The following is an 11,804-nucleotide window of genomic DNA, read 5'->3' as shown; positions in this document are numbered from 1 at the left end:
TGTAGAATAAACATTTGTATCTGTACCATGCCTCTGCCCAAGGTTTCTTACTGTCACAGTGTCATGGCCTTAGAACTTGGGGGTGAATGAATGTATGTGTGGCTAAGGGAAAATGGGCTCAGCATCCCAACCTCTCCTCCTCGGCTTTCAGTGTCCAGTCCCTCTGGCCCCTCCACCCCAGCCTGAGTCTCAGCTCCCGCTTAACACCTGATGCCTGTTGTGTACCGCCAGCCCACACCCACCCCCTCTTCCCACTTACTGCATCCCCTCTCTTATCAGCCTGCTAGACAGTCCCCCACACAATCCAGTGCAGGACCTGCCCTTCTGACCACTAATGATCAGACAGGACACAAGCTCCTGAGGCAACCAGGCGCTGGGCTGGTGAGGCCAGCAGCTAATGATGGCTCAGGGCCAAAGGTCAGCCTGGGCCACTGGGCTGGATTAATACCTTCAGACCAAAGGGAAACCCAGAAGCCTCGGGCCAATGGGTATCACAGATACATTGCATCCTGCCCATCCTCCCCAACTTTGCCTAGTATCGTAATAGATATTCTTAGTTATTATAAAATATGTATTAAACATATAATTATATATATAACATATATAAGGCAGCCCTAAATTAAAGGAATCTACCTGTGCCCCCTGTAGGTTCAAAGAGTGCTTTTGTACATTATATTCTTTAAACCTCACTTGTACCTGGAGAATCAAGTAGTATGTCTCTCTAGGACCACAGAGCTGGAAAACGCCAGAGTGCCACAGAAAGTGGTTTATTGCTTTTAGAACAAAATAAGATGCTCTCAGAACATTTTTTAGTGAAAAAAATAACTTTTAGAACTTTAGAACTTTTCTAAAACACTATGTTGTCAGCTGAAGTAGGCAGTTCAATGTAGAAAACTTGGTGGAGGCGAGTGCCTGGGCTGACGGCACAGCTCGCGGGTGTGCGGACCAAGCAGCCGCTCAGAAGCGGGGCTTGCGCTTGCGGCCGGTGTACTGGGTGTCAGGTCTTACCTCCCTGTGGTGAAGAAAGGATGGGGCGGGCAGAACAGAGAGTCTCAGAAGAAAGAACGAACCCCGGGGACCCCTCTGGATGCAGGCGAGCCCTCAGTGGCAGACCCCCGCCCCCACCAGCCTGGCCCTCTGGTACTTACTTGCCCTGACGCCTGCGGCGCTCCTTCTTCTCCAGCACCCACTCTCGGCTCTTCCTCACCACTCCCCGCCGCGCAATCCGGTATGGGATCCTGGGCAGGAGACACGGCTATGAGCCGAGGGATGGAGCAGCCTGGCTGTCTCCCACGTGAACCCAGGCAGGGAAAGCAGTGAGCTTCCCTCCAAGTTAGGTGGCCTCTGACGCCCCTTCTACAACAGAAGTCCCCACTCCTGGACAGCCCTCTTCCTGGGAACATCTGCTGGGGCCACAGCAGCTGCTATCAGGAAGGCAGGAGATGGGAGGCCCCACTCACTCGCAGGCATCTCTGTGGTACGTGACCACTTACTGGGTATGGGTACAGTCTGCCTGTGGAGCAGGCAGGAGGCCAAGCTACTTTTGGGGCAACGCAGGCCAGGATTGGCTCATGAGAGCCTGGCACTATCCAAGGAAAGCCAGAGCACCATGCCCACTGCTGCTACTGCAGGCCCTAGCCTGGTACAGACCAAGCAGGGGCTCCCAACCACCATAAATGTCTGAGGTAGGAAAACAAGGCTGCCCAGCTCACGGCAGCCCCAACGATGATCCTCAAAGCCTGATCTGGGCCTCCAATCCTGGCTGAGGAGAACAGGGAGCCCCCACAGCCCCACAGGAGGGAGGCCCTGAGAACAGGGGGTGCCTGGGCCCCAAACCACATCTGCAGCTGGGATCAAACCGTTTCCAGCATAACTCACACCTTGCAGGGCCACTTGCCATTGGAGTAATGACCACTTCCTGAGCACCTGCATGCACGGCCCACAGATGCTCTACACTGGATATAGGCCAGCCTGGCCCTTCACTAGCCTGAGATGGGGCTGTGGCAGAGACCACCCACACTAAGCACAGCGAGGGCAGGGAGGCCCAGGAGCTGCTAAGGGAGTGACGGGGAAGCAGCACATGGTCTGGGAAAAGCAAGTGGGCCACAGAGACAAGCTGGCTGGTATTTCTACAGGCAGAAGATGGGGGCAGCATTCTAGACAACAGGCAATATGCAAAAATGAGGGAGTGTCAAAGGACTGAAGAGGAAGGTGAGGGAAGAGAAGACAGTCCCCTGTGCCTGGAGCCAGCGGTCCAAGAAAGGGAAGGGCAGGCTGGGCCAGTTCACGGAGGGGAGAACGCCAGCAAGGAATGTGTTCTCCCTTCAATAAGCAGTGGGGAACCAGGGAACAACACACAGACCCAGACTGTAAGGTACAGAAAGGCAGCGGGTCATGGAAGAACCTTAAGAGGGCCTACAGCTAAGGGGCGGGAAGTCTGACGGGACAGGTGCAAAGCAGAAAGAAGGCAGCTGCGACTGGGGGGCGCAGATGCAGGACTAAACCCCAGGAGTCTCTGAGGAAGCACAAGCTGGGGCAGTGAATAGGGGCAAGATGTGAGCCGCAGAAGGACAAGGGGAAAGAGCATCGGCGGAGAGAGAGGCAGCAGGTGAAGATGGTGAGCGCCCCACACCACAGGCGCCAAGAGGGAAGTGGTGGTTGAGCAGCAGCAAATGCGAGAGGCGGGCTGAGGCGTTCAGGAGAGCAGTTTAGGAAGGGCAGGGTGGAGGCCGGGTGCGGAGGATCCAGGAACACACAGGGGAAACAAAGTGGATGGGAAAAAATCAGAGATAAATTAGGTAAAGATTTTAAACACTTTTTCTTCACCTATTTATATATCGTAAGTGACCTGAATGTGATTAGACAGAAGTGACAGTAACATGAGAAGCCCCTGAATATCCCTCCAATAGACAACAGCCTCCTCCCCTGCCCTCCCCACACCTGAGGACTTGAAGAGCGGGAGCCTGCAGCCCTGGGGAGACGAGGTCTGTGCCCGGCACCGTGCTGAGTCCTGCACGAACACACTCTCTACTCCTCAACACACTGCCCAAGTGGGTGGCAGGATCCCCCTTTGTAGACAGATGCGAAATGGATGCTCAGGTCACACAACTTACCCCAGTTTACAGTTAGGACGTGTCGTCTGTAGACACCGGTCTGAGGACAAGAGGGATCCTAAGATGGATGGAGGGAGTTAAACAACTCTTTCCTCTGTGAAGGAGAGGAGAGCACTCGCTGGGAGCAAGTGGTGGGCACCTTAGAGCAGACAACACCTAGAAGAGCCTCCAAATCCCCATCAGGAATGGCCTGAGGAAACTAAGAGGATGACCACGGAGGGCCAAGGGGTCAGAGGGCACAAATATGTAGTGGACACGAGGAACACACTCATGATTTCCACCACCCGTGGGCCTTCCAAACTCATTCTTTCTCTGCCCATTTTTCAAGACTTTTCAGTCCTATCAGCCAGAACTAAGGAATAACCTCCCTCTTCACTACCTTGTAATCAGTTATTCATTCAACAAATATGAATATGTTTTAGCAACAAGATACTCTTCTGATGTCAGGGATATAATACCAGTCCCTACCAAATTTTCATTCTAGTTGGGGATACAAATAACAACCAACTAAGCAAATATATGATTTAGAGCAGTTAAAGGTATTAAGGAAAATTTTAAAAGGTAAGGAGAACTCAACTGAAGATACTGAACAGAGAAATGGCAACATATGACTTATATTTTTTAAAAATAAAAAGGAAAAGATCAGTCTTGCTGCTGCACAGGAAATAAATGGAAAGAGGCAAAGACTGAAGCAGGGAGACTAGTGAGGCAGCTTTCAATAATCCAGGCAGGGGTGGCGGGGATTCAGCCAGGCGGAAGAGGGGAAACGGCTGGAACCGGGATGTACATTGAGGCTGGGGGTGGCAGGACTGGCCGATGGATTGACCGGATGGGAGATGTGAGGAGGACAGGAATGACTGAGGATGGTAAGAATGGTAAGAAGGATGGGAAGTTTGGGGGTGAAAACCAAGAGCTCTGTCTTGTTGGAGACACCAGTGGGAAGTTCAGGTACGGACACTTAGGAGGCAGTTCAGAAATGAGAGGCGGGGTTGAGAGCAAGTATGTAAAAGCTGGAGTTACGAACCTCGAGTTGGTGTTTAAGGCAGCGCAGAAACAGCAAGCGTCCAGGCTGGGCCCCAGAGTGCCCCAGAGGAGGGCAGGCCAGCAGAGTAAGACCGAGAAGGAACAGCCAGCAAGGCTGAGAGAAAACCAGGAGGGGGGCAGGAGGCCAAGTGAGGAAAGTGTTAGGGAGTAATCGGCTGTGTCAGCTCCTACTGAGCAGGCAAGTTACAGTGAAGACAGAGAAGGAAAAAAGATGAGAAGCAACAACAGATTTGGCAAGATAGGTTGATGGTGGCCTCGACAAGAGCAAACTGATGAGCCAAAGAGGTCTGAGAGAATGGTAGGGGAGGCAGCAAGGACAGGCAAGTGCGAGAAGTTCTGTTATAAACAGAAGCCAACAAACAGGGTGGTAGCTAGGAGCTGTTATGAGGTTAAGGGAGGACCTGTCCAAAAACAGCAGAAACCTTGCAGTACATCTGGATGCTGGATGGGAACGACCCAGGAGAGTAAAGACAAGGATGTGGGAGAGGGAAGGGAGAACCACGGGAGCCAAGAGGGGAGGGGGTGCAGGATGTTGGTGGAAGTGGCAGCCTCGGACAGAGGACAGCCCGCCAGGAATGGCAAGGCGGACGACAGAGAGGAAGGGGATAAGGCTGTGTGGCTGCCCAGACATCCACAAAGGCCCCACCACTCAGCCCAAGGCAGGTGCAGGTGCAGGTACAGTCGCAAAAGGTTCCCTAGTCCTGTTACCACCCTTGTGTCACTGCCAACTCTGAACCGGAGAGGTTTCGTGAAAGCAGAGAGCAGAGGAGTCGTCTTGTCGCCACTTGCTTTGCCATGTCTGACAAACCTGGTGGCAGCAACTCCCTGCACCTCAGGCGTTACCTCCCACTCGTGAACCTGGACTCCCCGGCCTCCTCTTCCTCCACATTTCCGTTCAGGCCCTGAAGGAACCAAAGTACTCTTAGATCACCCTGGAGATCTCTCAAGCCCTCTGCCCCACCTCATAAGGCCTGAGCCCTTCCAACAGGTACTCGGCCCAGCCCCACAAGGGAACCAAAAAGACACAGGCCTGCAAACTCAAGGTCCCTCACCTTTGGCACAAAGGTCGAAGGTCCCGAAAACAAACAGAGGTAGAACCTGAAACAAGAAAGTGCAGAGGGCTGGGCTAATAAAGTTTTGCAGGGCGAGACAAGTCCTCCCCCTCCCTCCCATCTACAGGTCCAGAAAGGGAGAGCCTCCTGCCCGTCGGGGCCCTGTGACCCACCAGCACCACTCTGGCCTAGAGTCATCAGTGGCCTACGAGGCCATACCACCATCCTCTCTCCTGCAGCACGGCGGCATGCTGGCCCCCAGTACTCACTTCTTTGCTTTGGTACTGTTGGGGTAGTCCACCACCACACCTCCAGTAAAGCCAGCCCTGGTGGCCTGGGTGGTGATCAGCTCCAACTGATGAGAGAACGGTGGTGAGTTAGGCAGGCAGGCTGGAGAAGCAGCAGCTTCCCCTCCATTCCCCTTAAGCCAGTCTGGTCCCAGTACGGACCTTGCTTGGGAGAACTGAAGGTTTTCTGTATCTGACTGTTCCCAATTCTAAGTCCCCAAAAGCCACATAGATGAAACTGCAGGTTAGAACCAGCCATGGCATACACCTCCCTTGGGGGGATTACAGAACAGGCAAGCCCTTAATTCTCACTTTCTAGCCCAGGCACCCATCTTCCCCACTCAAATCTCAGGAAATGAATGGCCACCTATGCAGAGGCAGACTCATTCATGTTATTGGTCAGGGACAGCTCACCACTGTCTTTCACAGTCTGTACTTCCTACCCCACCCCCTCACTCCTCATTCCTACTACATTACACTCCAGAGAACAGACAACTGTTAATGTTCTCTCACCCACTGCCCTGTCTACTCATTTGGTTATGGAAATCACCTGTTATACCATCTTATCCGTCAAGAGAGGACAAACGTCCTACCCCACTCCTACAGGTACCACTCTTCTTCCTTAGGACATTAGGTCATAAAACGTGCCCTCGGGGGCCACAGGGACCACTCTCGGGTGCTCACTCCCTCCTTTTCCCACCTATCAGCATAAGGATCCTTGTTCTGTCACTCTCCAGCAGCAGGAGGAGAGGTGAGTGAGGAGCAGGACAGTTTACCTGCTGCGGGTCCCTCCCCTTCCCTGCGCCTCCAGCAGCCAAGGGGCTCACCTGTTCTGAGTTCTCAGGGTACAGCTGCAGGACTGCTCGGGATCCACGAACCTGCAGAGAGAGACACTGCTGTGTTACAAACATCCCACGGGTCAGGACACAGACACCTCTTATTTACTAATAGTTACTGAGTTCCTATTATGTGCACAACACTGTCCTTAGGGCCAGGGACACAGCCATGAACGAGAGAGACAGCCCCTGAGCTTTTGGAGTTCCCATTTTAGCGAGGGAGGCAGCTAATTTACAGTAGTGATGAAGTGCCAAAGAGAAAACAAACTAGGACAAAGGGATGATGAGTAACGCAGACTGCTGAGTTTACTTTCGGTTCAAGGAAGGCCTCTCGGAGGGACACCGGAGCAGAGACCTGAAAGCAGTTATAAACACAAAAGTAAAGCTAACAAAGGTTCTCTTGATGGTAATTAACCACCCTGCTCCCCATCTGAGCATGGGCAGTACGGGAGGGGGTTGGGGGGGGTTGTGAGCACTCTGGAAGGCATCCTGTGTGGCCTGGACATGATGCCCCTGCCCTCACTGTGTGAAGTCCATGCCCCAAACCAACTTCTGATTAAAATTCAACATAGTGGGGGCCAGCCCAGTGGCGTAGAGGTTAAGTTCGTATGCTCTGCTTCAGTGGCCCAGGGTTCACAGAGCGTGGACCTACCCACCTCTTATCAAGCCACATTCTGTTGGCATCACACATACAAAAAACAGGGGAAGACTGGCACAGCTGTTAGGTCAGGACCAATCTTCCTCACCAAAAAAAATTCGGCATAGTGGACAGAGGAATTGCAATCAGTCTCAGATTTTGACATCAGTGTCTTCTGCATTTCATCAGGGAGTCTCAGCCCACTGAACTTTCTGTTTAGCCTGAGGACCTGGACAAAGTAACCACAATAAGGTCCTGCCATCCCATGTGGTCCCATCTGAATGGCCTTCCCATAGGATGCCTCTACTTCATCACTCTACCTGCAGGGCAAGGGAGGGACAGGCAGTCAGCCCACATGGGGAGGTGATCTCATACTCACCAGCACAGAATAAAGAGAAGAAAAAAAGCAGTACAGGCGCTTGGCAGGGATGTCAGATGTCTTGTTAGCATTACAGAGCCACTGCACAGCAGAAATGCTAAAAAAGGAAAGGAATCTGGTCAGGAAGGGGACCAATACCCACTGCTCCCCCTGCCTCTTCAAGACTCTAACACCATACACATCCTTGATCTCCAGGTGAAACCCTCCTGCTCACCACTCTTGGCCTGTGTAGGTCCACTGCAGGTCACTATTCTACAGCACTGAACCAAACAGGGTATAGAGAGGAGGAGCATTCACTTCCTTGCAGCCAGTCCTTGTTTCTACATGCATCTTAAGTTTAAAATTACTCAGCATGTCAAGGCTGCCTCTGCCACCTACCTCTTCATTCCCTTCCTCCAATCAAAGAGAACATGCCTTACAGTACCCACACAAAGCCATTCACTCACTCTCCTCCTCACTCACCTCCTTCAAGGATACCTGCCAAGCGTCTCCATAAGCCCCGGATTGAAAACCTCGAGCAGCTACTTACCATGTCCTCCTTTCGGGAATGCCCCTCCTCAGTGCTGCGCACACACATCCACAGAACCCTAAACCCCGCAGCTTTGTCTGCCTGCCTCTCCCAGTTTTTACTTCCCTCCACTACTCTCCTGGGTCAGCACGCATTACTGTCTCGATTGCTTCAACCACCGAACTTAGCTCTCTTCTCCTCTTACATGATATTCCTAAAACACAGATCTCATCTTGCCACTCCCCATCAACCACAGAATAAAGCCCCAACTTCGAAGGATGGAGTTAAAAGCCTTCTAGGAACCAACCCCATGCAATCTCACCTTCCATGAAATTGCTCATTCATCCCTATGATCTATCAGACTCCTTTCTCCACCCACTTCTGTGCCTTTGCTCACACTTTCCTTCACTCAGAAACCCTCCCCCTCAACTCTCCAGATCCCTCCCCATCTTCAAGGCCCAGCCTCAGCCCCTCCTCCCTCCTCAGGGGTTTCCTGTGCTCTCTTGCTTCTCCTCACAATGCTGGTGGGTCCCACAACTCCCAAGTCACACCCCACACTCGGCCTCGTGTTCAGCTGTCTCGCCCACATCTTACAGCACCCAACCAACCACGGAGAGTCTTAAAAACAGGGACTGTTTTAGTTCCAAACTCCACAGCACCTTGTGCAATGTCTTACACAGAACAAATGTTAAAAAAAAAAAAAAGCTTGCCATACCATCTCTCCTTTAAGACAAACAAAAAAAATGACTATTTACTCCTAAAACACACAGACCATATCACTGGTCTTTGGTTTTCCACAGCTTAGGACATCTCACCTAATCATCACGAAAATGCAATTGCTATCCTTGAAATGTTTCCCACAATCTCGCTTGCAGAGGTAAGCTGATCCCTTACCCTGGAGGAAAATCTGCAAACCCAGATTTTCATTACTTACCCAGGTACCTACTGTTGACCCAGGACCAGAGGAGGAGGCGTCCCTCCAGGGAGGGCTAACTATGACTTCCTCCCCAGGCCTTCTCTCCACCCCATGGACCACACACCACACCACACTCGACACAACTCACCAAAGAGAAAGGACAACTTCACGCTCCAGACAGAAATTTCAGTGTTCTAAGCTACGTTATCAAAGTTCTATGTACAAACTCAAAATTGACACAGAAAGGACTCCTAAGCCACCGAAGTGACTGGAGCAGTGGGGGCACTCTCCACCACAGAGAGTGGAGAGACGGGAACAAGATGGCTGCCGGGGCGACAAAATGGCTCCCAGAGGCTGGGACCTCCACCCCTCCCCCGTCCCGGCATGAAGCAGACAAAGCACCTCTCCCAGAGCTGCCTGAACCCTGAACCCTGAAGCCAGCAGTGCAAGAGAATCAGAGGAGATAGTTTCCAAATACAGAAAAATACAGATCTGGGGGCCCTGCTCTAACCTTATAAATCTGAAAATCCTGGGGAATGTATATTCTTAAGTATCCTGTGGGACTCCGCTGTATAGCCAGGTTTGGGAAGCACTGGCCTGAAGGACTAAAGGCAGGACGTGAAGACTCTTACCTGATACAACCATCAAAGGAGCCTGGTTTGAAGGGGAGGCCCTGGCCCATGTCCCCCAGAAGCAGGTCTCCCTCTATCTCTCGGTCCAAAGCCGCATCTACATCAAAGAAGAGTAATTCAGGGAAAGAGACCAGATGCACAGCTGCTGCATACTCATGAGGGCAGTCTACCCCAGTGCTAAATAGGACGTACTCACCCAGCATGGCAGGGCTGATGTCAATGCCCACCCAGTAGTGCCCTTCATACGAGAGATAATCTCCACTCAGCCCAGAACCACAGCTGGAAGACAATCAAAAAGGAACTCGACAGTGTGAGCAGCAAAGACACTCCACTACCTGGACAGTTAGAACTGGGCCCCAGGTTCTCACCCAATATCCAACAGGTAACAGGGCCGATCCTCGGGCAGATAAAGGAGCTCCAGTGCTCGCCTAGCCATCTTGGTCTGGACATCAATCATCCGTGAGCTGGGAAGGCAGAAACACAAGCGAGCGATAAAGGAGTTCTAGGCTAAAACCTCACCCAGAGCAGAAACATCCAGAGAAAGGAAAAAAGGCACAATCACCCAGAGGTACTCTCCCGGTCACCCAACTCAGTCACCAAACTCAACCACAACTATTTGAAAATGACCCAGAAGTCCATGTAATACAGCAACAAGTTATTTTGTGACACAAATTCTAACTACACCAGCTGCAAAGCTAATGTGAAGGGATTAACTAATGACTAACCATAGGGTATTTTCAACTCAATCAGGATTTGATGTTGTACTACTTAAGAAAGAGTTTTCTGGAAGAATTTACTCTGCTATATAGGGATCAACAACGCAGAACGAAAATCTATGGCAGTGATGTCCATGAGAAATATAACGCAAACCACATGAGACTTTTTTTTTTCCTGAGGAAGATTAGCCTTGAGCTAACATCTGCCGCTAATCCTCCTTTTTTTGCTGAGGAAGACTGGCCCTGAGCTAACATCCGTGCCCATCTTCCTCTACTTTATATGTGGGACGCCTACCATAGCATGGCTTGCCAAGCGGTGCCATGTCCGCACCAGGGATCCAAACCGGTGAACCCTGGGCCACCGAAGCAGATCGTGCGCACTTACCCGCTGCGCCACCGGCCGGCCCCTACATATGACTCTCTAGTAGCCACAGTTAGAATGAAATTAAATAAATACGTAAAATTAACTGTAATAGTCGTTTCTCCAACCCAAAATATCTAATAATACATTTTACTTAACCCAATATGCTCAAAATATCATTTCAACACATCAACATATGAAATGATCAACAAAATATTTACATTTTCTTCATACTAATTTAAACCAAACACATTTCAATGGTTGGCTGATGGCTACCGGTTACCATATTGAACAAACAGATCTATAGCATATCTGACTTTCCCAGGATCAAGGGAAAGAATCACAGAATCACACATAATAGTTTTCAGAATGCGAAACACAGGGCTCTGCAGCTGGAAAAAACTTTGCATTTGCTACATAATGACGATTGGGCCAGAGATTTTTGCTGACCTTCTTCCTGGTCTTGGACTCTAAACAGAAAGGAGAGAAGAGGTATCTGCAGAATTTTCTACAGAGTAATGTATCAGAAAGGGTAGGCTTGGGAGTCCCTGCTCTAGCCTTCACCCGCTAAATGACTTCGTAGTTATACAAATAAGTGCCCTCCGAGAAATTCAGATACTACACCAACAGCTGTCATGAGGAGTTAACTAGGTAACTGTAAACAGGCGCACACATTCTAAAGGAATTCTAGAGTAAGCATTCTAAGAATGTCATTTCCTGCCCCCCAACAGCACTGACCCCTTACACATATCCACTGCCTCCTATTTTACCACACGCTTAAAACACGCTGTCACATTAAACTTTGAAAACGACCTAGAGAGAGTAGATATAATCACTCCCATTTAAATACTGGGATTACCGAGGCCCAGAGGGTTCGGAGGTTTACTTAAAGTTAACTTTGCCAGTGGGGAAAAACGGGACCAAGCTGGGTCCCTTCCTTCCCTCAGCCCCCAAATTCTGCGTGTTTTACAAGCAACGTCCGCAATCCGGGCAACTTGCCGGTTCCCGACCCCCGAGGCCGCGCAACATCCAGGCTCCCCTTACTTGCGCACGTATTTCCGGGCTTCATTCTTGTCGTAAAACTGCGGGGAAAAGAGAAAAAGGGAATAGCGGGAGGAATCAGAACGCAGAGGCCCTAAAGGAGAGAGGAGTGCCCGCGGGCCAGAGGCCTCACCAGCTCCGGGGGCCCGCCGTGCTCCGGTCTCCGCCCGCGACACGCCATCCCTGAGCCTCGGCAGCACGACTGGTACCGGCGTTTCCCGGAGCCCGGCTTTTATGTCATCAGCCCCGCGACCGCCTCGTAATACGCATGCTCCATCCCTG

The 11,804-nt window shown here is 51.2% G+C and overlaps 1 protein-coding gene and 1 non-coding gene across 4 annotated transcripts; both read right to left on the bottom strand.

Annotated features, from left to right (window-relative positions):
• Window positions 1-751: 751 nt before the first annotated feature.
• On the bottom strand, window positions 752-11,779 carry BUD23 (BUD23 rRNA methyltransferase and ribosome maturation factor). Of its 3 annotated transcripts, none has more exons than XR_006889414.1 (13): window positions 11,656-11,779; window positions 11,526-11,563; window positions 9,773-9,868; window positions 9,601-9,683; window positions 9,405-9,501; window positions 7,349-7,445; window positions 6,324-6,374; window positions 5,479-5,564; window positions 5,210-5,255; window positions 5,001-5,059; window positions 3,114-3,207; window positions 1,149-1,238; window positions 975-1,012 (listed from the first exon to the last, which is right to left on the bottom strand). XR_006889414.1 is itself a non-coding variant. In XM_046667171.1 (12 exons), the coding sequence occupies exons 1-12, from the start codon at window positions 11,701-11,703 to the stop codon at window positions 958-960; spliced, it is 846 nt and encodes a 281-aa protein (XP_046523127.1). In that variant the 5' UTR covers window positions 11,704-11,777; the 3' UTR covers window positions 752-957. The 3 variants fall into 3 exon arrangements, 1 of the variants encoding a protein (XP_046523127.1); XR_006889415.1 differs by having other exon boundaries at window positions 976-1,012; window positions 3,114-3,171; XM_046667171.1 differs by lacking the exon at window positions 3,114-3,207 and having other exon boundaries at window positions 752-1,012; window positions 11,656-11,777.
• Window positions 1,675-1,806, bottom strand: LOC124243151 (small Cajal body-specific RNA 20). Its single transcript, XR_006889645.1, has one exon. It is a non-coding gene; the product is annotated as a small Cajal body-specific RNA 20 (non-coding RNA).
• Window positions 11,780-11,804: the final 25 nt, after the last annotated feature.

Source organism: Equus quagga, chromosome 7 (assembly GCF_021613505.1).
Source record: "Equus quagga isolate Etosha38 chromosome 7, UCLA_HA_Equagga_1.0, whole genome shotgun sequence".
In the NCBI taxonomy this organism is placed as follows: Eukaryota; Metazoa; Chordata; class Mammalia; order Perissodactyla; family Equidae; genus Equus; species Equus quagga.
Note: the sequence above shows the minus strand (reverse complement) of the source record. Positions and strands in the feature narration are given on the sequence as shown.

Bases quoted from the DNA above. Each gene is read 5' to 3' on its own strand.
- BUD23 (XM_046667171.1), bottom strand. From the start codon at position 11,703: ATGGCGTGTCGCGGGCGGAGACCGGAGCACGGCGGGCCCCCGGAGCTG. The intron at 11,564-11,655 runs GTGAGGCCTCTG...TTTTCCCCGCAG, and splicing joins ACGGCGGGCCCCCGGAGCTG to TTTTACGACAAGAATGAAGC. The intron at 1,239-5,000 runs GTAACGCCTGAG...TCTCCTGCCCAG, and splicing joins TCCAGGTTCACGAGTGGGAG to GATCCCATACCGGATTGCGC.